Source organism: Pinus tabuliformis, chromosome 9 (assembly GCF_031772625.1).
Source record: "Pinus tabuliformis cultivar Carrire ecotype Pingquan chromosome 9, CPIR1, whole genome shotgun sequence".
NCBI classification, from domain to species: domain Eukaryota; kingdom Viridiplantae; phylum Streptophyta; class Pinopsida; order Pinales; family Pinaceae; genus Pinus; species Pinus tabuliformis.
In genome coordinates this window covers 113,683,438-113,708,964 of record NC_142307.1, presented here as the reverse complement: position 1 = coordinate 113,708,964, position 25,527 = coordinate 113,683,438, and the positions used below count along the sequence as shown (strand labels likewise).

At 40.0% G+C, this 25,527-nt stretch overlaps 1 protein-coding gene across 1 annotated transcript; it reads right to left on the bottom strand.

The window, feature by feature from the left end:
* Nucleotides 1-272: 272 nt before the first annotated feature.
* LOC149147341 (uncharacterized) lies at nucleotides 273-4,405 on the bottom strand. The gene is made up of 5 exons (XM_089441802.1): nucleotides 3,758-4,405; nucleotides 2,764-3,601; nucleotides 1,505-2,502; nucleotides 673-1,421; nucleotides 273-396 (listed from the first exon to the last, which is right to left on the bottom strand). The coding sequence occupies exons 1-5, from the start codon at nucleotides 4,403-4,405 to the stop codon at nucleotides 273-275; spliced, it is 3,357 nt and encodes a 1,118-aa protein (XP_089297928.1).
* Nucleotides 4,406-25,527: the final 21,122 nt, after the last annotated feature.

The following is a 25,527-nucleotide window of genomic DNA, read 5'->3' as shown; positions in this document are numbered from 1 at the left end:
TAAAAACATCTGCTGAACCCGGCTTTTACAACCATTTCTACTTTGTATGTACTCTCAAGGAAAAAACCGCAATGCTTCCTGGGCCTCCATACATATGGAAAACAACCCAGGATCAAAGCATAAAAGTTTGACCAGAATATAGTTCGCTCTTTAAACCAGAGCTTATAAAAACATAAGAGTAAAATTATCAGTTTGGAACGTTGTCATCCTGTTCTAACCGCTAAACAGGAAAAAAAACCAGCGTGTATAAAAGAGCATCTTTTGAGGAAGATTTATATATTTGGAGCTTGATCCGACACACGGATCTGATCATGTTCCTGTTCAGTTATTCTCCAAGCGCCCACAGCCTGCCGCAAGCCTTCTTTAGAAAATCTATCCGCTTCCTCATTGAATTCCCTGTATATGTGAGCAATTGAGAAAACATTAAACTGTTGTTTTAAGGTTTGGATCTCTTCAAGAAGTGGCAACAACAAGTAGTTCTGACATCTATGCTTCCCCAAAACCCAATTTATAACATTCAGCGAATCACCGAAAATCTAAACTGTGAGGATATGTTTGTGAACAAGCCAACATAGGAGCAATTTTAGGGCAGTAAGTTCAGCGAAATTATTTGTCCCCCTTCCAATTCCCACCGAAGCTTTGAGAGAATGTGAACCACTAAGGTGGATGCACAAGCCGGCCCCCGTGTAGTCATTTTGAGCGGCCCCGTCAAAAAAAGCCCACGGGATCCCTTCTCTGATGCATGGTTCCTTCCGCGGGGTAGCGTTTGAAGAAGCCTCCTTTACAGGTATGCTTTCAAGGATGGCACTGCTTTGAATGGCAATAGCTGTCCCCGGAGTCCGCTGCTCACAGAAGATGCTTCGGTTCCTAGCAATCCAGATACCCCAGCAGATGATGGGAGGTAAATTCCTTAAATTCCTCTCTTGAAAGTGATTCCACCAGTATTCCCAAGCTGTGGTCAAACAGTCACCTTCCCATCTGATTTTTACATTTATCAATCTTTCCACTTCAGCCCACACCTGTTTTGTGAAGGGGCAAAAGATGAACAGATGCGAGATGGATTCAGACTCAGTGAAACACAAAGGGCATCTACCAGGTCCTTGTTTGTAGCGAGCTTGCAGAACATCCCATGTAGGGATCTTATATTTTAAGGCACACCAGAAGAAAATTCTTGCTTTTTTAGGACACTTTAGCTTAAATAAAGGTTTTGACCACCAGACTGGCGGGTTCCAACCTTTATTCTTCATCAGTAAACTATAGCCAGCCTTTGGCGAATATAAACCTGTCTCCGCATGAGCCCAAACCAGAGCATCTGATCTGTCCGAGATTCTTACATTTGATCTTTTAAGTTCTTGGATGAAAGCCTGCCATTCCACTCTCCAAGCAGGATCGATTCCTATCTTGACCTCAGACCTCCAAACCTGTCCCCAAATGGAGTACTGCTCCAAATTTGCAATCTGCCTTAAGTTCCTAATACCAATATCATCCAGGTGATTAAGCATACCAGGGAAAGAGCAAAACCCTCACTACACCCAACCCAAGGATCCCTTCCAATCCTAACATTTTCTCCATTTCCCACCCTCCAAGCTAGCCCTTGTTCAATAACCTTGAAAGCCTTCGTAGTGGCTTTCCAAATAACAGAGTAGTTTCTTCCTTTTTTATTTGGCATTCTAATCCAATCTTCCAGTGGTGTGGGATCAATGTACTTTCGCCTTACCACCTTTGTCCAGAGATTTTCCATAGTGATAACCCTCCAACCCGATTTTGCAGCTAAAGCCAGACTGAAATCTGTGGGGCTTTTCAAACCCCAACCACCCCAGTCCTTTGGTCTTGCTATCTTGTCCCATGCCACCCAAGGGAGCACGGAATCTTCCTTTGATCCTGACCATAAGAATCTACTACAAATCTGCTTGATTTTGTGAAGTGTTCCTTTTGGAATCCAAGTCAAAGCAGCCCAGAATACCGGAATAGCCTGGAGGACAGCATTTACCAAAGTCAGCCTTCCCGCCCTTGAAAGCCACTTAAAGCTCCAATGAGAAATTTTTTGTTCAATCTTCGCAATTAGCCAATTCCAGTCTTGCTTTCTATAAGAAGATGGTTTTAGCCAAAAACCCAGATATTTGAAGGGCTGCTCCATATTACAAGTGCCAAAGGGCAGCTGGCCTGCGATCATATTCTCCTCTTGTCTATTGAAACCTTCAAAAATAAGTTGTGACTTCCTCTCGTTTATTTGGAGCCCTGTAGCCTTTAGGAACAGATCAAGAATGCGCTTAATCTCTACAATTTCATTTAAGTTCCCATTTGTAAAAAGAAGAATATCATCAACAAAGAGCAGGTGAGTAATAAACAGGTTGACAGCAACTTCCAAACCTTTTACCAAACCTGATTGTTTTGCCTTTGCCATAAGCCTGCTCAAGCCTTCCGCAGCAAGAAGGAAGAGAAGAGGAGAAAGTGGACATCCTTGGCGCAGTCCTCTTTGGCTTCTAAAGAATTGGGAAGCAGCTCCATTAATCAGGACAGCAAAGTTTACATTTGTGACACATCCCATAATTCAGTTTATGAAACCCACCTGGAACCCTAAATGTGTCAGCAGTAGCTTTAAATACATCCAACTGACCCTGTCATATGCTTTTGATAGGTCTATTTTAAGCACTGCCCCCTTCTTGTTTGCTTGCCTTAAACTGTGAATAGTTTCTTGAGCTACCCCTATAGCTTCATGAATTTGCCTCCCATCCAAGAAACCAAATTGTTCCTTTGAAATACAGCCAAATAAAAAGGGTTTCAAGCGAACAACAATGATCTTTGCAATAATCTTGTAAATGGTATTGCACAGAGAGATAGGCCTAAAATCTTCAAAAGAGCCAGGATCTTCTTTTTTAGGGATAAGTGCAATGAAAGTTGCATTGAAAGGACCATAGATTTCCCCTTTAACTCTAGATTCTTCAACTACTTCAGTAAGCTCAGCCCCAATAGATTCAAAGAAATGTGCAAAAAGTTCTATGGTCCATCCATCGGGTCCTGGGCTTTTGTCTTTTGGCATAGACTTTATTACATGTTCTACTTCTTCCTTTGTCACTTCTCTGAAAAGATCATCCGCATCTTCCTCCTCCACAAACCGAGGGAAAGCCTGGGTAGTTCTAATAATTTCAGGCAAAGTAATGTCCCCCGGGTCCGAGAAGAGAGAGTGAAAATGAGATTTCCCCATAGAGGACAGATCCTCAAAAGATGAAGCCTCCCTGCCTTCAGCATCCCTTAGCTTCCATATAGTGTTTGCATTCCTCCTCCCTTTTGCAAAGTTATGGAAGAATTTAGTATTTTCATCCCCTGCTTTCAACCAAATAGCCCTACTTTTTAATCTCCACTCCTCTTCTCTATCCAATAGGATCTTCGCCCTTCTCTTTTCCAGAGCCAGAATTCTTTCTTTCGACTCCTGAGATGAATAAGAATCGTTTGCAGGATCTTCGAGAGCCCCCAGTGCCTCATCAATACTCACTAAATCTTCCACTTGCTTTTTCCTCCTCGCTGCTGCCCATTCAATTGTAGCTTTTTTTAGTCTTTTAAGGTTCTCCAAGAACCGGCCAGCTTTATTCACCGAATGCTCCTGGCTTGCATGTCTCTAGGTCTCATTAAAGAGCTTGATGTATGATTCCTCCTGAAGCCAAGAAGCATTGAATTTGAAAGGCGCCGCAGGTTTTGAGGGTGGCTTGGAGAACTCCAGAAAGATAGGAAAATGGTCTGAGCTTCCCCCATCACCCACCCATTGACGGAGCAGAGGAATACCAGAGGCCAATCTTTCATTTATAAGGAAACGATCTAGTCTTTTCGCAATTCTGTCTTCCCCCGTTCTTCTATTTCTCCATGTAGGTTTTGATTTAATGATATTGACATCAATCAGATGATGTGAGAGAAGTATATTTGAGAAGAAGTCAGTCAAAGGATCCTCCCTCGCAAGAGGCCCCCAGGCTTCAACAATTCCCATCGAGAAATTTAGGTCTCCCCCAATGATAAGATTTCTGTCTTTTAACAAGTCTTTTGCGAGAAGGTCGTTCCAGAAAGAGACCCGACCCTGACAAGGGCCGTAGACATTTACAAACAGCAGAGGGATGTCGAAATCAGGGGATACCACCTCCACTCCCAACACATTTGGTAACCCCCAGGAGCTTAAGACCTTCAGTCTTCCCATTTTAAAGCCCAAAGCTAGTCCTCTTGAATGTCCACTAGCATCTGCAGCTATGAATACCCATCCTGGAAAAAGAGAGCCCAAGGAGGATTCAACATCCGAACCTTTCCCCAGAGTTTCTTGAAGGAAGACTATGTCCGGGTTGTTTCGAGCAATAAGATCTCTTAAAGCTAGTTTTTTGGGTTTACTAGCTAAACCCCTGCAATTCCATGAAAGGCAGATCATTTAATAACAGACTCTGGGGGTTTTGCTGCTCTAAGCGCCCTGAGAATTGTCATCTGTTTCCCATCTGCTACATCAAAAACGGCTTTTGCTTGAGTTTTTGAAAACATGGATTTTCTTCCTCTACCCTTCTTTGGGCAGGATTTTGGAGTTTCAGTGCCCAAACCACCAACAGGGTCCAGAAGCTCCTTCGAGCACCCCGGTTTTTTACTATGAGATCTAAGATTATATTGACATCCACCAGAAGAGGCTCCAACACCGGAAACCAAAGGAGGGAAATCCTCACAGTTCAGATTTAGGGATGGAAGATCAGACGTGATATTTTCAATATTTTGCATATTAGACTTAACAGTTTCTAACTTAGAAACCCCCCCTTCAACAGATTCAGAACAAGAGACAGAGGTATGATGAGGAAATAGCATACCCGGTTGATCTTCCGCTGTGACCGCGACCGGAGCAGAAGGAGAGGGGTCCAGAGTTGGTTGGTCCTCAGACAAAATCCTCGCATCTCCGTCGTCCTTGAGCTCCCCTTCCATTGTCTGCTGCAGGTGCTCCTCCACAGGCTTCCCATCTGGAATGACCTCCTCCTGCTCGCTCCCGACCCACCTGCTACTCCTTTCCCACTCCTTTTCATCTCTATAGCTCCTCCTCTTCCTCCTACCCAACGGGCAATCTCTTGCCAGGTGCCCATATTCATGGCAGCGATGACAGCGAAACGGGAGTAGTTCATAGTCCAACGACTGCTCAACCACGTACTCCCTATATCTCAGAGTGATGGATTTTGCCAGTCCCTCCTTGGGGTTTAACCTCACCAGAATCCTTGCCACCCCCATTTCGAAAGTGTCAAGATACGATCTATCTGCGTCCAGGTATGTTCCCAAGAGGTTCCCAATAGACTTGAAAACAGAGTCCGCCCAGAGATATGGAGGGAGACTCGGCGCCCTTACCCAGACGGGAAACTCATCAACCTTCTCTTTTGCTGCATCAAAAAGCGGCGTCCATCTCTTAAAGAAAACCGGTCTGTTCCCAAATTCCCAAATTTTTCCTTCAACCCATTCCATGGCCTCTTTACTGCTGAAACGGGCCATAAACCAACCTTTGACCAGAGAGTTTATCTTGCATGAGGCCGCTGGGGAGTTTGCCCACTGACTCGATGCCCACTGTCTAAGATCTTTGCCGGAGACGGGCCGCCCCCTGATTCTGCCCACCAGAGTAACTTCTGCGATCTCTAGGACGCCATCCACATGCATATCCATATCAAGAACAAGCTCTGAGAAGGTCTTAGTCTTTAAGGGTTTAGCTTTCTTTCTTTTCTCCCCAACCCTTGTCACCTCCGGGTGTGCATTCTGATCCCCGAGCTCTGGGTCATGTAAATCGTCGTCCCTTTGAGGCCCGAAATCCGGCCTAATAACCTGCACGTCCCCATCCGATGGTGGGGTATCGACCAAACCCTCAACTGGGCTGCCTACCCCTTCAAACTCCGGGATGACCTTTCCATGAACCGTCCCTGCTGCCGGTGAAGTCGAAACCGTTCCTTGTGAAACTTGTCCGCCTGCTCCGGATAGCAATCCTACCGACCCACCGATTCCCAAAGGAGGGTTCTCTGTAAAAAGCCCCTTGCTTACTGCAGATGGATGGGTGCCACTCCCGACCTCCTTCCCTGTAACGTTTAAACCTCCTACCGATCTCCACACCCCTCTGTTCTGGACTGAATTAATTATGTCTTCTAATCCCCCGGATGGACAAAAGATCTTGGCTGGAGATGTTAACTTACCAGACGGCACAGCGGAACATTTGTCTCTCCACGAGCTCAAAACTGACAGTGAGGGTTCCTTCTCATTTCTCCTGCCATCGGTGCCCAAATTGCCCGATAGATCCCAGCTTTCCTCCAACAGACCCTTTGCAAAACTTGCAGCCCTAGTACCAGCCGTCAAAACCGCACCAGCTCCATTCCTTTCGAGCTTTTCAATCAGCTCTCCTATGTTCTGCTCGCTTAAATCCTTCCCCCACACTGTAAGCACATCCTCTGGCGAAGGGTCAAGCTCCACCGACTCACTAGCAATAACCATTGTAAAAACCTAGAAGTCCGTAAAATGGTAAAAAACCTTCCAACCGACGCCCGAGAATGCCAGCTGAAAAACCGCCTGCACAACCGAAAAAACGCATACAAGTGCTAAACCGGAACAGCTCCGAGGTAAAGGTCACGGGTTTTCGAAGTAAACCGCTCATTCAATCTGCCTTTGAAAACATTAACCCGCCCGCCTGAGGGAATACTCCTTTGACCCGCGCGACCCAGACCGCTTGACCACTGTTGCACCCGTCTCCCTCTGTGGTTGCCAGCGCCGCATCTACCTGTACCTGCTTGTCAGCTTGCAGAAAACCCTATGATACCTAGGCCCTGGCCCTAGGGGACCAGGATCGAAACCTGGCCTCGCCATGATGCATTCTTTCTCGAGAATCATTGTTTCTTACACACTTCGTGCCAACCATTTTTCAATTACAAATTGATAGTTTAAATTAAAAAAATAATCACTATCTCTTCCTTGTTTGCTAGAAAGAAAAACAACTAAGATAAAACTAAAACTATAATTGGTTGCAATAGTGGCAAGCTGTTGCAAGCTGGTGGATCTGCTAGTTGGAAGATAGTTGCATTGACCTCGAATAGTTGAGGCTGCTGGAGGATTTTTCGGCTGAAGATAACTACTACCAAATGTCTAGTTTCCTGCTGCCACATATGCCTTCGAGGGCAAGAATGTTGCCTTTAAATTTGGAACAGACTAGCTTACTTTTTCCACCTATTGACTAAAATATTGCTTGAAATCTGGAATTGTGATCTTTTATCATTTGGGGATATGCTGGCACCAATTATAATTCAACTCATTCATTTCCTTGGACATATGATCATAAAGAACAAACTGTTGACCATGTCCATGTTTTGTCTTTCTGATTTAAATTTAGCTTCCAAGCTCTGAATTTTTAAGACGAGTTTATTCTTCTCCTTAGTTTCAAATTTTAGCTTTTGACTCAAAAAATTTCCTTCCATGATATGTTCATTTTTATGATGAATCATCATTGATTTTATGGTTCTCTTCTTGAACATGTTGCAGTTCTTCTTGAATTTTAATAATTGTTCCTCAACAACATTGAATTATTCAAAACATTTCTCATAGTCTCCTTTCAATATTTCCTTCTCTGGTTGCAAACTTAGTATTTTCTTTTTGTAATTTTTTTATTTCGTTTGGGACTTCAATTTTCCCAGATGAACTTTGTAGCCCTTTCTACATCCGAGAATGAGTACCAATTTTTGGATTTGAAATTTCCATTCCCATTTCTTCTGAGAAATCCAAAGTATTTATAGTTTTCTTACTGTCAGGAAATTCACGACCTGTCTCTATCAAAAGAATCAAACCCCTCAAGTTTCTTTCCCCAAACAACCCTGGCTATGTTTATTAATAAACAAAGCTCAAGGAGAAAAATCATCAATTGCATAGGTATTGGGTTTGCAAATGCACCTGCTAGAAACAGGACCCGCATCATGATATCTCTCCCTATGTCGATTGAAGTCAAATATACTTCATTTAGTTGTTCTTTCGAGACATGGATGAAGGCAGCATACATATTCGTTCCGGACCCCATTCTCTTTCTTAATCCCATATCCCTTAGAGTTTTATCTCGCACACTTGGTGTTTCTCTGAAAACTGGCGCAAAAATGGCAATCTCCCTACATACAAATGACTGTCAAGGGCCGAAAACCTCTTTGCGCAATTTCCTAAGGATGAATCGTTAGATTTCATATAGGGAGATAATTTCAAACCAAATTGAGACATGGGTTTCTTGGATAAAACCTAGAGATGGTGTAAAATTCATTTAATTCAGGAAAATCATGTTGAGGAAGAACCAAATGCCCAAATTGGTTTGCAGTCTTTGCGCAATAAACCCCAAAAATCCCCCATTTCTTCTCATCCCTAGATTTTGAAAATCTGGTTCATATATGACACTTGAACACACCCTGGCACATATTCCTATTGACACCTGAGCACAGCCTGTGATTTGTGAGTTCAATGCCCCTTTTTTCCTAAAAAATGTTGTGGAATACAAAAATGAGATTTGAGATCATCACACCCATGCAACTTGTCATGTTTAAATTCAATTTCGTGGTTGTTGCCAACGCACAACCCCCAATAATGGGAATTAATGAGAAACAAATGGGCAGTGGAAACCTTTCTCCCTGAAGAAAACACGATACCAAGACGCTAAAGGCTAGCTCAACATTTTTGATGATGTGTGTAAATGAAAACAGCTACCTTGGATGTGCTAACAGTTGCTAACTTCATATGCCTTGACTTGAACATTGAATCCCATCCTTCATAAAGGTATTTGGTATAACCCAAGCCCTACATAGGGTGTGAGCCTTAAAGACTGCCTAGGAACACAATGCTTCAATTGACGGAGATCCCACTTCCATAAATTTGAAGCAACATTATGGGAAATTGAAGATGGCAAATGAACCAATGGGAAATGTGCACAATGTTCAGAGCTGACCCCATTTCTTGGTAGTAATTTATTTGTGTTTTTTTTTTAGTGTTGGGGAATTATCCCACATGAGCTAGATGAAGGTTCTATATAAGTGTTTATATGGGCCAATGGTCAAAAGTTACCCCGACGCATTGTGCGTAATAGTCTTCTCCTTAGCTGGGCTTGTCGCTAGGTCCCTTGATGCTTAGTCTTGCGTGTTGGCTTGTTGGTATTGGCTTCGACTGCGATGTGGAGATTGGCCTCAAATCCAACAATAATTTTATTAAAAATTACAAAATGGTCATTAGACCTGAGAGGCAAAACCAACCTTAAAAAATTAATTTTTTATTTTCCCAAAACTATAAATTTTTGCCCATCATTTGCATTTTTCGTCATTGATGAAACTGTCATTGATATTGGCTACCTAGTATCACAAAAAAAACATCAGAATTAAGAGTGCTATGAAATCCCTAAATTTGGGAACGCCACGAAATGAGCTCAATATGCTCATGAATTGGCATGAAAATTATAGAGTACCAATAATGTCTACTCTATATCTTTTTCCACTTTGCGTTGTTCCAGTTTCTTCTTCGGATGTTCTCCCAAACATAACTAATAATATGATTGCATTCGTAAAATTCCCTTTTCGCACAAAAGCATCTTAATCCAGAGTTTCAGAGATCTCAAGTACTTACCTCATGGTCCTTTGAAAAAATTTCGTTCTACTTCGTTGTAGGACATAGTCGAGTCTACCACGAACTCAGTAATGAATCCTCCCAAGATGATATCAATCCAAAAATCAACATCTCTTGAGATCCTATTGTCAGTGTCCTTGAGTCACTGTATCAATTCACGTGTCCACTCCTTAGGTTCGTCTCCTTTAAAACAGTCTTTTCTCTCAGTCAACCTTGATATCCACTCTTACATCTCAACATGAAATGAAACAATTTTTCTTTTTATATTGGTCTTCAAGAATATACTTCTGTAACCACCTTTTAGATGACAGTTGACATTTTCTATTCTCCTGATATGAAAATTCTTGTTCCTTCTCTTCTAACCACTCTTGCATTACCTTCTTCGACGGATGCCACATAAAAATATCCCACAAACAAATCCTAGTCCTGGTAACAAAACCATTTGTTGGTTTGTTTTGGATTGGCCCAGGTTCGGATTTTACTGCGCACCAACAAAACCCTAAATCACTGGCCGTTTCGGCAACGACCTGCAAGCAGATCGTAGTCTGACCCGAAGTGACTATGGGAGGATACAGAACCAGGTTTCTGCAACCTTAAGGGATAATGGGTTGAGGGATTCATACTCTAGTTTCACTTAGCACATTATTCTTTACTTCGCGGTGTTGGATTATTTACTTAACCATGCCATTAAAAACCATAAACAATATTGCACAGAAGTATAATATGACCCAAATTCTAAACATAAAGAAAGAGATACACAATAATCATACACAAGTTATGTCCATCAAAATTGTATTTCTTATATTAATTCTTTGGAATGATGTATAACTCCTTGACCTACGCACCCAGATGTAGGTGTTTGCACACTCAGTTGCAGAATTTAGGTGTTCGTGCACTCAGCTGCGGAGCCTTTCCTTCAAGACCCAAAACATAGATTACTGAGATGTTTACTTATGTTTGTATCATTACTATATATCCTTGACTTACATCTTTTCTCCTATATATACTAATTACATCAACAATTATATCAAAATACCATGGTCCTCCTAAAAACAATCAACTATTTCCCAAACCCGTTACAAAAAGAAGGGAATTCGACCCACCCCGAAGCCTCTAAAACATTGTGCGGTACATAGCTCTGCAGTATCGCACACTCTCACTCCATAAAATGCAGAGTTTTGACTGGGCCAAGTTGGGTTGCACCCAACAAGCCCCAAAGGTTTGGAACCAAAAATCATAGAAAAAAGTTAGAATAGAGAATTATTGAGACAGTGGAAGAGGTGGGGGGCCACCATTATCCACCTAGATCATTAAGCATGTGTGCCAAGATAATTTGGGAGGAATATTATAGTTGGGTGGCTAGGAAGTTCAATGTGGAGAAGACAATAGTACTACTTTAGAAGTATTTCAATTGGTCAAATCTTCAAAAGTATGTCCACCAATATATCATATCGTGCGTTGCATGTCATTAATAAATAAGCCATGAAGAAGTAGGGATTGTACACTCCTCTACCTACCCCAAACATGCCTTGGGAGTCAGTCTCCATGAATTACATGTCAGGTCTACCATTCACCACACACAGTAATGATTGTGTGTTTGTGGTTCTCAATTAGTTCTCTTAGACGGCCATCCTGCCATTATGTAATAAGATTATCGCAGTTGAAGCCACTACTAACCATGATTTGAGTATGTTTTTTGGGATACCATAGACCATTATTTTAGATAGAAATAGTAGATTATTCAATACCTTTTAGTCCATCCTATGGTCTCTAATGGATACAAATTTGACCAAATCAACCACCTTTCATGGAAAAACATAAGTGGTCAACATGATTATTATGCATATATTACACATATACAACTCCAACCATCCATGTGTATGGGATAAAATATTTCCATATGTTTAACATAGCTATAATAGAGCCCTCCACAACTATATTGGCCACAATCCTTTTTAGGTGTGCTTGGGGTTTCGAAAATTGGCCTTGATTGATGTGGTGTTTCCCATTACATATTCGATGACAGAGTCATCCCATGCTCAAGCTAAGGTAGATAGAGTATCCAAATTTGTGAAATGGATATAACACCTTAAACAATAGGTTGTTGATATCCTAAATAACATTAGTTCGAAGTACAAGTAGCGATAAGACAAAAATTAGGTTCCACACAAGTTTCAGGTTGGTGACAAGGTGTGGTTTCATTTATAGAAAGAGCACCTCACGAGTCCCCAAAGGTAGCTTAGACCATTTCAATATAGGAATTACACAATCATAAATATTGGGGGTGAATTTTTTTTTGAATTGAGTATTCCCCCTTTCCTTGGTTGGCACCCAATATTTAATGTGAATTTGATTCAACCATATTTTCCACCTTTTTTGAACACCTCAAAGAAATTGAAAAATTGGACCCACATAACTCTATCATGAATGCATTGAACATGCTACATCAGACTGGATCATGGAAACCAAGAGAAAGGATAATCCCTAACAGAACATACAACTCTATCGAGTCGTCAAGGTAGGGAAACTTATTCACCAAGGAAAGTGGCTCACCCGGAGAAAAAATTGGCATAGATTTCCCCATCTCATGAGGGAACTTGAACCAATGGATATATTGATTCCTAAGGGGGAAGGATTTATGTAGGTGGATATTGGTGCCACCACCTCTACCACTAACTTAATCATTCTTTATCTTCTTAGCGGTATTTTTATGATTTTTCTGACATCTTGTTGATGGTGCTGGACCCACCAAGATTCAGGGGATCTCCCTGATATGAAGTCCCAATTAGACCTCACACCATTTGGTGTATGAGTCCCATCAGGTATAAAGGTCCGGTTGTCGAATCCTTAAATATTTTCCTTGGCTCTAACTGTTAGTAAGAGAGAGGGATGCAATGGTGTTTTCAAAAATAAAAAAGGTATGCCTAGTGAGTGTTCAGTTATAAATGTGTCAAATTTCTTCTATTGCAGAGAGGGGAGAAAAGTGAGCCTCTTAGAGAGAGGTATTAGTACCACCCAAGAAGGGACACATGTGAACCAGAAATATCCATCTAACATCTAACGGAATAGTCCACAAGGCATGTGACAGTCGTTACAACCAACAAATGAGAAAGGTGTATCCAATATCTTGTGGAGTATTCCACAAGGATGGGAAAACAATGAAAACCATTACAACACATTCTCAATAAGATAAGTACTAAAACAACCGAATAAGTTCAACTATCTTATCACATGTGAAAGAAAACATGAATTACAAACATCCGTAGAATGGTCTTACAAACATTCATAATCCATGCATGAAGAACATGTTGGCATAGAAGGGTTTTTTTATTAATTAAAAGTTCCAAGACACATTTTTACAATGAACATCACTAGCTCTAGTAGTGGAGTGTTGGAGCCACTCCTTTATCCCTAAAAGAACTAGCTTATATCTCTAATGCTTTGTGGGAGGATTCAAGGTGAATTTTCCTTTTCTCTTACAATGAGGGGGTATATATAACAATGAGGAGGTGATGCTTCACCTCCCTTGTGACTCTTCATCTATCCTCATGACCTTTTGACTTCCTATGTTTTTTCAACTTTACATGACTCTTCATATTCCACACATGTCCTTTGGAATTTCACTTTACAATACATTTCTGAAACATATGTTACATCATTGGCCACAAGGTGTGGCATGTGACAACTCATGACATGACATTGCTGACATGGAATGCTTGATGATGTGGCAATTTCAAGCCTTTTCTATTGTTGACTACTAAATGTTTTCTTTAGAATTCTTTCCTCTTCACCTCTACAAGGCTTGGTGACAAGGAATATTCAATGATCTCAAGTCTTGAATGGTGGTTGCAAACTAGTGTCCCTTTTCTTTTCTTGATTGATCGAATTGTGTGTTTATCTACAAGTGTGTATTTCAACATGATTCACTCCTTCATCTCCTTCTTCATCATATTTCCATGGTATGATAGGGTACCTGCATCTGCAATTCACTCATGATGATATGACATTAGTATGAAAACCCCTTAGTTTAAGGTAGCGCATTTTGATCCATTAACTGAGCCGAAACCAAGTGATAGGCCCACAGAGAGGGCTCAGTGACTGCACATTTGTGAAATTCAAGCAACTATGGGTGATGTTTGAGCCCTAAGACTGCACAATGTGTAGTTTAGGTAGGACTGAGGGAAAAAACTGCACATTTCTAAGAGCCAATGGGACATGTTGAGGGGATGGGCACTGGGAGGATAGACTGCGCAGTTTCGAGGGAAAAGGGAGGTTGGGTTGTTGTGCAAATACATAGTTCAGAGGCTCAGGGAATCAGCCTAAGGCTTGTGATTTCACAATGTTCAATGAAGGCCTAACTGGTAGGAAGGATTGCACAATTATAGAGGTCAATATTTGGAGCTTGGGCACAAAAACTATGTAGTGCATTAGTCGTGGGAGGCAAGAACTACACATTGTGTAGTGCCAAGGGGCAAGGTCATAGTTAGAGGATTGAAACTGTGAAGTTCATAGTTTAGGGAGTTTGGGTGAAGCCAAGTTGCTTAGTCAGGAAGCCTTCTCAGAAATGGCTAAGTTCAAGACCAATGAGTCCGATGTAAACAGTGATAAGGCTTTGACTGTGATCTCACACTTAGAATACTTGACGATACAAAAACATAGATCACCCATGACCCATGAACAATTCATTTCCCTCCGTGTGATGCCTTTATGACAAGTTACGAAAAGTGCGACACTTAAGATATACTTTCGGACAACCGTGACGACACTTGTGCAACAATGGTTAAAACTTTGTGAACGAGTGCGAAAAATGTTTACATAGTTAAAAAAACTCATATAAACAAAGAGAGACCCTTGAAACCATTAAAACCTACTTCTACAAATTTTGCAGTAGCCAATCATGTGAAAAGGCAATATTTTACCCAACTTGCAAAGGGGAGAAAAATACTTCAAGAAAGTACATAAAATGAGTTTCAGTGTTTGCGACAAAAATATGCAAGACCAAGGAAGGTTCTGAAATTGAGTGTAAGCTGAAATTTTGGAGGGTGTTGTAGCAGCTAGAACACTTAGCAACACACTGGTATAATTCCAGCTTCTCCACCTCGGTTAACTTCTTCTTTGTAGGGCCTTGGTTCTTTAGGGAGAATTGGTTTATCATGACAATTACTTTGGTCTCCCCACTTACCCCATGAATTGTTGGGTGTGGAGCCTGATTATCTTTTGCATTCAAATGTCTCAGTCAGATGTATACCCCAGGAAGACTGTACATCCCTCCATGCGGGGGGGACTTCTCCCCCCCGTTGGGGTCCAGGAGGGGCCAATCCCCCCCGGCTAGGGGGTCCGGGGGCCAGCGGTCCCCTGGCGGGGGCTCTAGGGTAGCGCCCCCAAAGCTAAAAATAGATGTAATATTGCCTGGTAAAAGTCTAGTAATTTCTAGTCAATCTGGGCTGTTCATTAGGCGGATGATCTGACGGTAGAAGTTATGTTTAATTTAGGGTTTTTTGCCCTAGAAGGCAACCCCTCACTGTATATTAGGGAATTGTATTGCGTCTATGCATATCTGTATTCTGAGTGAGGAAGAGAGAGGAGATTGAGAGCGAAGTGGGTGATACAACAGATCTGCTGTAGGTTGTATGTCTTCGGTTTGCTGGATAATATAATAAAGAAGGATTGGATGTTTCTCCGTGGATGTAGCCCAAACTGGGTGAACCACATATATCTGTGTCTCTCTTGTTTTATGTGTTTTATGTGTTTATATTTCTGCAATATTTTATGTGTTCCATTGCTCTATAATATATAATTTTCTAACAACTGGTATCAGAGCCAAAGGTCTATTTGGCTGATAAAATCACAGGAGAGAATGGTGCCTGGTTCGAGTGGGAGCCATGGCGGAAGATGGTAGGTTTAGGGTCAAAAAATTCAATGGCCAAAACTACCAGTTGTGGAAGATGCAGATGGAAGATTATCCATATCAGAGAGATCTGTACCTACCATTGAGCAGAAAGACAAAGAAGCCGACGAGTATGAGAGACACAGAATGAGATATTCTCGACAGAAAGGCACTTGGAACAATACGATTGTGCCTAGCGGCATTAGTAGTGTTCAATATTTCAAAGGAAACGACAACACAGGGTTTAATGTCGGCATTAGCCAAACTATATGAAAAACCCTCGGTGTCATATAAGGTATTTCTTATGAAGCGTTTGTTTAATATGAAGATGTCAGAGGGTGGATCTGTTGTTGATCAAATTATTTTAATATAGTTACAAGTCAGTTAAGTTCTCTAGGGGTAAATTTTGATGATGAAGTTAGGGCTCTGTTATTTCTCTGCTCATTTCTAGAAAGTTGGAATGGTTTAGTTATGGCCATTAGTAACTTTGTCTCTGGATCTAGTACTTTAAAGTTTGATGATGTTGTCGGTTCAATCCTTAGTGAGGAAATGCAACAGAAAAGCTCTGGTGAGACATCAGGTAATGCTTTGACTCCAGAGACTAGGGGAAGAAAAATGGAAAGAGGAAAGAGCCCAGCATATCGCAATAAGTCAAGAAAAGGTAGATCCAAGTCCAGATCGGGGTTAGTGTACTGGAAATGCGGGAAGAAAGGAACCTAAAGAAAGACTGCAAGTCTCAGAAGGGAAAAGAAGGAGATGCACAACAAGAAACTAATCATGAAGCGAATGTGACAAGTGATGTGTTGCAAGATGCTTTGATTATTTCATTAGAAAATATTATTGATGCCTGGGTGGCAGATTCAGGGGCCTCATTCCATGCCACACCTGATAGGAAACATTTTCACGATTATGTTCAAGGAGGTTTTGGACAGGTTCGATTGCGTGATGATAAAGCCTGTAAAATCATTGGAATGGGTATAGTTTTCATAAAACAGCAGAATGGAAATCAATGGATATTGAAGGAGGTAAGGCATGTTCCAGATCTGAAGAAAAATCTGATTTCAACAGGGCAGTTGGGAGGTGAAGGTTGCGTTAGTACTTTCACAGATAAAACCTGGAAGGTCACTAAAGGATCCTCGATAATAGCGAAAGGAGGAAAGGTTGGTACATTGTATTTATGTAATGGTATTTCTAATTATGTTAGTGCTTTAACCTCTACAGGGGAAGATACGGCATTGTGGCATCATAAGCTCGGGCACATGAGTGAGAAGGGGATGCAGATTCTTCACTCAAGAAATTTGTTGCCAGGTTTGAAGCATGTTGATTTAAAATTCTGTGAGAATTGTGTTTATGGAAAACAGAAGAGAGTCAGATTCCTTAAAGTTGGGAAAGAAAAGAAGAGTGAAAAATTAGAGCTTGTGCATGCTGATGTATGGGGACATGCTCATGTATCATCTCTTGGTGGCTCTCGTTATTATGTTACTTTTATTGATGATGCAACCAGAAAAACCTGGATTTATTGTATTCGAAATAAATCTAATGTATTTGATACTTTCAAGAAATGGAAAGCTTTGGTTGAAAATGAGACAGGGAAAAGGTTGAAGTGTCTCAGATCAGATAATGGAGGTGAATATTGTAGCAAAGAGTTTGATAGGTACTATTTAGAGAATGGAATTTGCAGAGAGAAGACAGTTCTAGGAACACCACAAGAAAATGGTGTGTCAGAAAGGATGAATAGGACAATCATGGAGCGTGCAAGGTGCATGAGATTGCATGCAAGATTGCCTTTACAATTTTGGTAAGATGCTGTAGATACTGTTGTTTATCTAATAAACATAGGGCCTTCAAGTTCCTTGGATGGTGGTATTCCAAAGGAGGCATGGATATGTAAAAAGGTAAACTACTCATTTTTAAAGACTTTTGGTTGTGAAGCCTTTGTCCACATTAATAAAGAAAATAGAACAAATCTTGAGGAAAAATCAAAGAAATGTACCTTTATTGGATATGGTGTTAATGATTTTGGTTATCGATTATATGATTATGAAAATCACAAAATCATTAGGAGCAGAGATTTAATATTCAATGAAAAGTTCTTGTATAAGAATCAGTTGCTGGAAAAGAAACAAGAAAAAGAAAATAGAGAATACATAGTGGTTGATGATATCACAAGAAAAGTGATGGTGCCTAAAAATCATAATGATCAATAGCTAGAACAACAACCACAATAGAAACAAGCACCTCAAACACTGGAAAGTGGTGTTAGAATATCTACCAGGATAAGTAGACCCCCTAAACGATACTCTCCTTCATTATATTATGTATTGTTGACTGATTCTGGTGAACCAGAATGTTATGAAGAAGCAGTGCAGGTAGAAACCAGGAAGAAGTGGGAGCAAGCCATGAAAGAAGAGATGGACTCCTTAGCACATAACCGGACTTGGGACTTAGTCAGGTTGACTACAGGTAAAATAGCATTGCAGAATAAATGGGTTTACAAGCTGAAGGAAGAAGATGGAGGAAAACATAGGTACAAAGCTAGACTTGTGCTGAAGGGGTTTGCACAGAAGAAAGGTATTGATTTTGATGAAATATTTTCTCCTGTTGTTAAAGTGACTTCAATCAGAACTATTTTAAGTCTAGTAGCAGTTGAAGATTTTCATCTTGAGCAGTTAGATGTAAAGACATCCTTTCTCCATGGGGATTTGGAGGAAGATATATATATATATATATATATATATATATCTATATATATATATATATATATATATATATATATATATATATATATATATATATATATATATATATATGCAACAGCCACAAGGATATGAGGTAAAAGGGAAGGAGAAACTAGTGTGCAGGTTGAAGAAGAGCTTATATGGCTTAAAACAGGCTCCAAGGCAGTGGTATCTAAAATTTGACAGGTTTATGTCTAAACAAGGTTATACTAGATGTCACTCTGATCATTGTGTTTATCTCAAAAGGAAAAATGATGGCAGCTATATTATATTGTTATTGTATGTAGATGACATGCTTGTTGTAGGTTCTAACATGCATGAAATAAATGTGCTGAAAAGGAAATTGGCAAACACATTTGCAATGAAGGATTTGGGTGCTGCAAAACAAATCGTTGGTATGAGAATAACTAGAGACAGGAAGAATCACAAATTAAGATTGTCTCAAAGTGAGTACATAGAAAAGGTGTTGAAAAGGTTTAATATGAAAAATGCAAAACCAGTTAGTATACCTTTGGCTAGTCATTTCAAATTAATTAAGGAGGCGTGTCCCAAGACTCAGGAAGAAATGGTTCATATGTCTAAAGTTTCATATGCATGAGCAGTTGGAAGCTTAATGTATGCAATGGTCTGCACAAGGCATGATATTGCACATGCAGTGGGAGTTGTAAATAGGTACATGAACAATCCAGGAAAAGAACATTGGATGGCAGTGAAGTGGATTATCAGGTATTTGAGAGGTACCACAAATCAAGCATTATGCTTTGGTGGTTCAAACATTACTCTACAGGGATATGTTGATGCAGATATGGTAGGTGACAGAGATAACAGGAGGAGCACTACAGGATATGTATTTACTGTAGGTGGAACAGCTGTCAGTTGGGTTTCAAAAATCCAAAGTGTTGTTGCACTTTCAACAACAGAAGTAGAGTATGTTGCTGCTACAGACGCTAGTAAATAAATGATTTGGTTACAAAGGTTGCTGGATGAATTGGGTAAGAAGCAGGAGTTGGGCAGGTTATACAGTGACAGCCAGAGTATCGCACATCTTGCAAAGAACTTTGCATTTCATTCCAAGACTAAACATATACATCTCAAGTACCATTTCATACGGTCAGCATTGGAAGATGGACAGTTGAAGCTGGAAAAGATACACACTAGCCAGAATCCTGCAAATATGCTAACAAAAGTTGTAACCAGGGAGAAACTGAGAATCTGCTCAGTTTCAATTGGTCTTCAAGTATGATGAAGAAGGTGAGAAACAGCTAGGTCCAAAGTGGAGTCATTATCTAGCAAATGAAGCAGCGGCAGAGTTGCTATAATTAGTCTCCAAGTGGAAGATTGTTGGGTATGGAGCCTGATTATCTTCTGTATTCAAATGTCTCATCTGGATGTATACCCCAGGAGGACTGTACATCCCTCCACACGGGGGGGACTTTTCGCCCCCACAGGGGGGCTAATCCCCCCTGGCTGGGGGGTCCGGGGGCCAGCGGTCCCCCAGCAAGGGTTCGGGGGCAGCACCCCCGAAGCTAAAAATAGATGTAAAATTGCCTTGTAAAAGTCTAGTAATTTCTAGTCAATCTGGGCCGTTCATTAGGCAGATGATTTGACGATAGAAGTTATGTTTAATTTAGGTTTTTTTCCCCTAGAAGGCAACCCCTCACTATATATGAGGGAATTGTATTGCGTCTATGCATATCTGTATTCTGAGTGAGGAAGAGAGAGGAGATTGAGAGTGAAGAGGGTGTTACCGCAGATTTGCTGTAGGTTGTATCTCTTTAGTTTGCTGGATAATATAATAAATAAGGACTGGTTGTTTCTCAGTGGATGTAGCCCAAACTGGGTGAATCACGTATATCTGTGTCTCTCTCGTTTCATGTGTTTTCTGTGTTTATATTTCTGTAATATTTTATGTGTTCCATTGCTCTGCAATATATAATTTTCTAACATGAATTGACATGGTCCCCTCTATGCCTTCTTAGTTGAACACAACATAAGATTCATCGATATCACAATGTTTTGAGTTGGGAAGGATAGTGTAACAAGTGATCTTAATATTTTCAGAGTATAATTTTTCATCTCTAGTGTTGCTTCGATGTTAGGAGGATTGGATAGTACCCTAGAAGAGTTGCTTTCTTCACCTCTCTACGGAGGAAGCCTTTCTCTTATTTTGTCTTTATTTATTTATTTTAAAGAGGAATATGCATTAACACTTATGCATTTTTTGGTGGAAGAGGGATCTCGACTTATTGAGAGCAGAAGGGGTTGTTCCTTCAGAGAATCATATAAAGACCTCTTATTTAGGTTTTCTCGTTTATATTTTTCCCCTTCTCCTCTTCTATTGATTGGATAAACATGAAAACATCGAAACATAAAAAATGATTGTAGGCATAAGGTTTCATGAATAGACATAGGTTCATGGTTGGACCAAAACTCTCCTCACAGACGGATCACATTTTTTCATCAGAACTTCATCGACCAAAATATATAACCAACACAAGAAAGATGGACAGGAGGTTATCCAAATGTTGAAGTTTCACAAGACCCTTTAGAGTTCAACCACACACATACTAAGAAGCCACAAAAAAAAGGAAAATTCAAACAAGAAAGAAAGAAAAGACTATCTACACAGTGTAGGGAACAACCCCAGATCATAATTGAAATTAATGTTTTAAGTCTTGGCCATCGATAGGGAGAGAATCAATCTTACCATCAAGTGATTGAAGAGGATAAGTGTGCTGGCCAATATTTTCGTAGACTGTGAATGGCCCAATCCACAAGGATTGAAACTTAGTGTGTTTTCCTTTATCCTCGTGGGATTTATCCCACTTCAAGACTAAGTCACCCACACTGAATTTGTTCTTCCCTACATACTTCTTGTTGAACCACCTCTTGATATAGTTCTGATGAAGTGAAAATATTTATTTTTCTTTCAATCATTCTTCCTATAATTTGTGAAGGGTGTCCATCCTACGCTGCACTAATAAACATGGCTTGCCTTGGGATTCTTGTGAAAGTTAAAGAGCAAGGAGGTAGATGTTGGGCGGAAGGATGTCTTCTTTTCTGTATACCAGGAAGTAAGGGGAGGTGTTCAGGGAGGGCTTTGGTGTGACTTGGCTAGCCCACAAAGCATTTACCAAAGCGGAGTGCCAATTTCACTATTTAGAGAATATGGTATTTTGATGATACATGTGAGGTTCTTATTTGTGAATTTAGCAAGACCATTCCCCTGTGGATAATAATTAGCTGAATGTTTCAATAAAATACAAGTTTCCAATGCAAAACGATAAAGTCTTAGAGATGAAAAATATGTTGCGTTATCAAAAACAAGTGAAGTAGGAATGCTGAACTTGGAAATGATGTTTCACTGAAGGAAATTTATGACTTCCTAATCATTCACCTGTTTGAGTGGAATTGCTTCTATCCACCGCATAAAGTAGTCTGTGGTAGTGAGAATATAGAAGTGTTGTTTTGATGAATGTAGGAAAATTTCTCTAATAACATCCAAGCCCCACTATTGAAAAAGTTCTTCCATTGCGATAGGCTACAATGGGGTAGCTGGTTCTTGTTTCCGTCGGCACACCTCTGATAGACCAGACACTTGCGAGCATAAGCATGAGCATCCTTGAATAATGTAGGTTAGTAAAACTCAGCTCACATGACTTTATGTGGTGTTTTGTTACGCACAAAATTTCCCTCGGTTGGTCCGTCATGGAGATCATGCAGTACTATCCCTAAATCATGTGCTTCCAAACACTTGAGCAATACTCCATTATGGTGCTTTCTGAAATTCACCCCCATGCACCAACTGGTAAGATAATTCTTTGATTCTAAGTGTCGTCCTTTTCCATGTGAATAGATGGGAGGGCACAGTGACGTGCTCAAGGTATTGGCTTACATCTGTGTGCGAAGATTTCATGATAGTAGTGGGGGAAGCTCACTCAACATTGTACATTTTGATTTCTTGCTCCCTTCTTGAGAGATATTCTTCTTCCTTTGTGTCCACTGCTTCTATTGCTAGTCGACATAGACCATGGCCCTTGATTGTGTGAATTTTTTTAAACTCTAAGTCATATTCTTGTAAACCAGTCATCCAGTTCACTCTTCTTTCACCCAACTCTTGTTAGACAAACATTGATCTCATTGCTGGGTGAATAACATGTTGAAATATGGAAACAAGAATATTCCAATTTAATTTGTCCTTGAATTAAATTGTGAATTAAAATCGAACTTAGTCTTAACAGCTACTTGGAAATAATTAATTAATTCATTTTGAATTAATTAGTTGGAGAAATTCAAGCTAGAAGTCTTTCTGAAGTCATGCAACAGTTATCCCTTAAATTAAGGAGATAAGATTGAGTTATATTTGAGTTGTAATTAGTTAACTTAGTTTACTGAGTTAAGTCCAGTTAAATTAGTTGCAAACTATTTGAGGAACTAATAGAGAGTTAACAGTCAGTTGATGCATGCATGCACTCAACTAGTGATACTCCAGTTAACTGAAGATTCCTTCATCAGAAACTCATGCATGTCTATTCTGAAAAAGACCCAGTTGAGATTAAAGTCAAGGATAGTGTACTATCAGTTGCATGTGTTTTCTTATAAATAAAAATCATGCATGCAGTCAAGGATAAATTCCTTCAGGATTGCGCAGTCCTGACAGTGTGTGAGAGAGTGTTCCACTTGGTAATGGAGAATCATCCACAAGGAACAGCACAAGGAAATAGGATCTTGGAGGGTAGAGAGGAAGGCTGGAGAGAAGCCAATATTTCCTGTGAGCATCTGTGAGGATTGTACTGAGAGCTAGCTAGCTGTGAGAGCTAAGGCTTTGTATAATTCCTATGTATTTCCACCTTGTATGATAATACAAATAGTGGGGTTTTTAGTGGAGGCTTTCCCTAAAGTATTTTCATGTGTATTGTGCCATTGGTTCTTCTTCTTCTGGTTATATTGTTTAGCTCGATCTTTAAGCTTCCGCAAATTGATAGTAGAAGTAGGTTATAGTATTCTGCTTTGATTTATATTGCATTATCGGGTTAACCTACATCATATTTTCTACAGAACAAAGACAATACAATGATTTTTCAAGAGATAGGTGTCGAAAGTGCTTCACCGCCTTGTATACTGCATAAGCCTACTTGCTAATGAAATATAATTGATTTGGGGTCCTTGAAGACTAGCACTCATCAAAGGTATAGGTCACTCATTGTTCTGATCATTCTTTTGTGTGAGCACAACTGCGAGAGAAGTGTCAGAAGCAAAGGTGCAGAGCAAAAAATCCTTGTTGAAATCTGGGTTGTGTAGTGCAAGCACCTCTGTGATATCTTACTTGATATGGGAAAACATATCTTTTTCCTATTTGTCCCATATGTATACTACATGCTTATTTATCATCTCATGTATTGGTTTAACAATTTGAGCATAATCAAAGATGAATTTGCGGAGAAAATTTATTTTTTCCAGGAATGAATGCATAGATTTCTTGTTTACCAAGAAGGGAATATGTGTAATTTCTTTGACCCTATCTAGGTCCACTTTAATCCAACTTTTGGCAATGATGTGGCACAATAGGTTACCCTCATACAATGCAAAGATACTATTTTTGGGATTGAGAGATATCCTATACTTGCGACATCGCTCGAAAAGTTTCTTCGGGTGGCGTATGTGATCGGATTTTTGTTTGGAGAATACTATGACATCATCAAGATAGACCATTATGCTTTGTCGGATTAGTCCTCAGAATGCGATGTTCATGGTGCACTAGATTTTGCACCATCATTAATCAACCCAAATTGCATTCACTTAAATGCAAATGTGCCCCACTTTGTGTAGAAAGTTGTTTGAAGTCTGTTAGGCTTCGAGACTAGAACCTAGTTGTATCATGAATATCCATCCAATAGAGAAAACATTTCTGAACCCAATATTGTTTGCCGTACCTATTCCATAGATGGCACGGGGTAGTTATCTTTTTTCAAGGTGTAGTTTAGATTTCAGAAATAAACACATAAGTGGATTTCCCCATACTTCTTTCTTACCAGGACCAAGTTTGATACCTAGGTGGAGTGTTGCACTTTGTATATGATCTAAGCATCCAACAACTTCCTTAACTCCTTTTGAATGAGAGGCTCAAGCGTCAGATGTACCTTTTGTAGCTTTTGTTGAAATGGCTTGGCCCCTTCTTTTATCGGAATCACATGCTGGATAATTCATGTGTCATAAGTTTTAAGCTCATCATACGTCCATGTGAATACATCTCGGTACTGCTTGAACAAGTGGATAAAATCTTACCGCTCCTATGGTGTGCAACAAGTACCAATATTAACAAATTTCAGATCTTTTTCTCTTCCCAAATTGATCTATTCATGCGACATCATGGAACTATGGGTTTTAGCATTAACAGTTCCCCGGAAGCACTTCTGCAAGTCATACAAATTTTCCAATGACACCATGCCTTTTGGAATGATATTTCCTTTACTTATGTTGGCTTCATCCTGTAGTGTCTTCTTGTGATCGTCTTCATCGATCACTACGTCCTTGAAAAAATCAACATTTGCCATAAAATGCATTTTCTGCTGGTCATCATTAAAAATGTGCAAATTTTTAATATTATCAGGGACAGATGTCTTATAAGAATTTCTACAGAAAAAATTGTCCCTAAGTGGTGACAACCTAGCAACGACATTTTCCAATGAATCTACAGCTGTGTAACACATTCTAGGAATAGAGATAATATTAAAAGCTTGGAAATGAGAAATTAAATTCCATACCTCTTGTTGATATCTTTTAAGATGAGGTGACACACAGTGTATGGTATCACACGTACTTCTTTTAGGATCGCAATGTTGAGGTTAATGACTCTTTGCAAGCCCAACTAATGAGTGCCTCATATTTTGGAGTGTTGTTTATGCACTCGAATTCCAAGTGGCTAGAGATAGGATGTTTTCTGTGTAGTGGATATATTAAAACACAACTAGATCTAGAGCCTTCTTGCATTTTGGAACCATCAAAATACAAATTACACATATCATATGTACAAGGACTGTGAACCACACTAGTCATATTATTACTATTAATACTAATTGTACAAGTGTCATTTTCACCCATTGGAATCGGAAGGAGCTCCAACTATGTATCTAGTGGGACTAGGGATTGTTGCACAAGATAACACCCCAGTTCAGTTTCCGGGAAGAAATTGCAAAAGATAAGTTATGTTAAAACCATTGGTTCATTATGTCCATTCAAGGGAGTAAGAGTATGCTTTATGTATCTCTCCGAGTTCACTCAGATCTGATT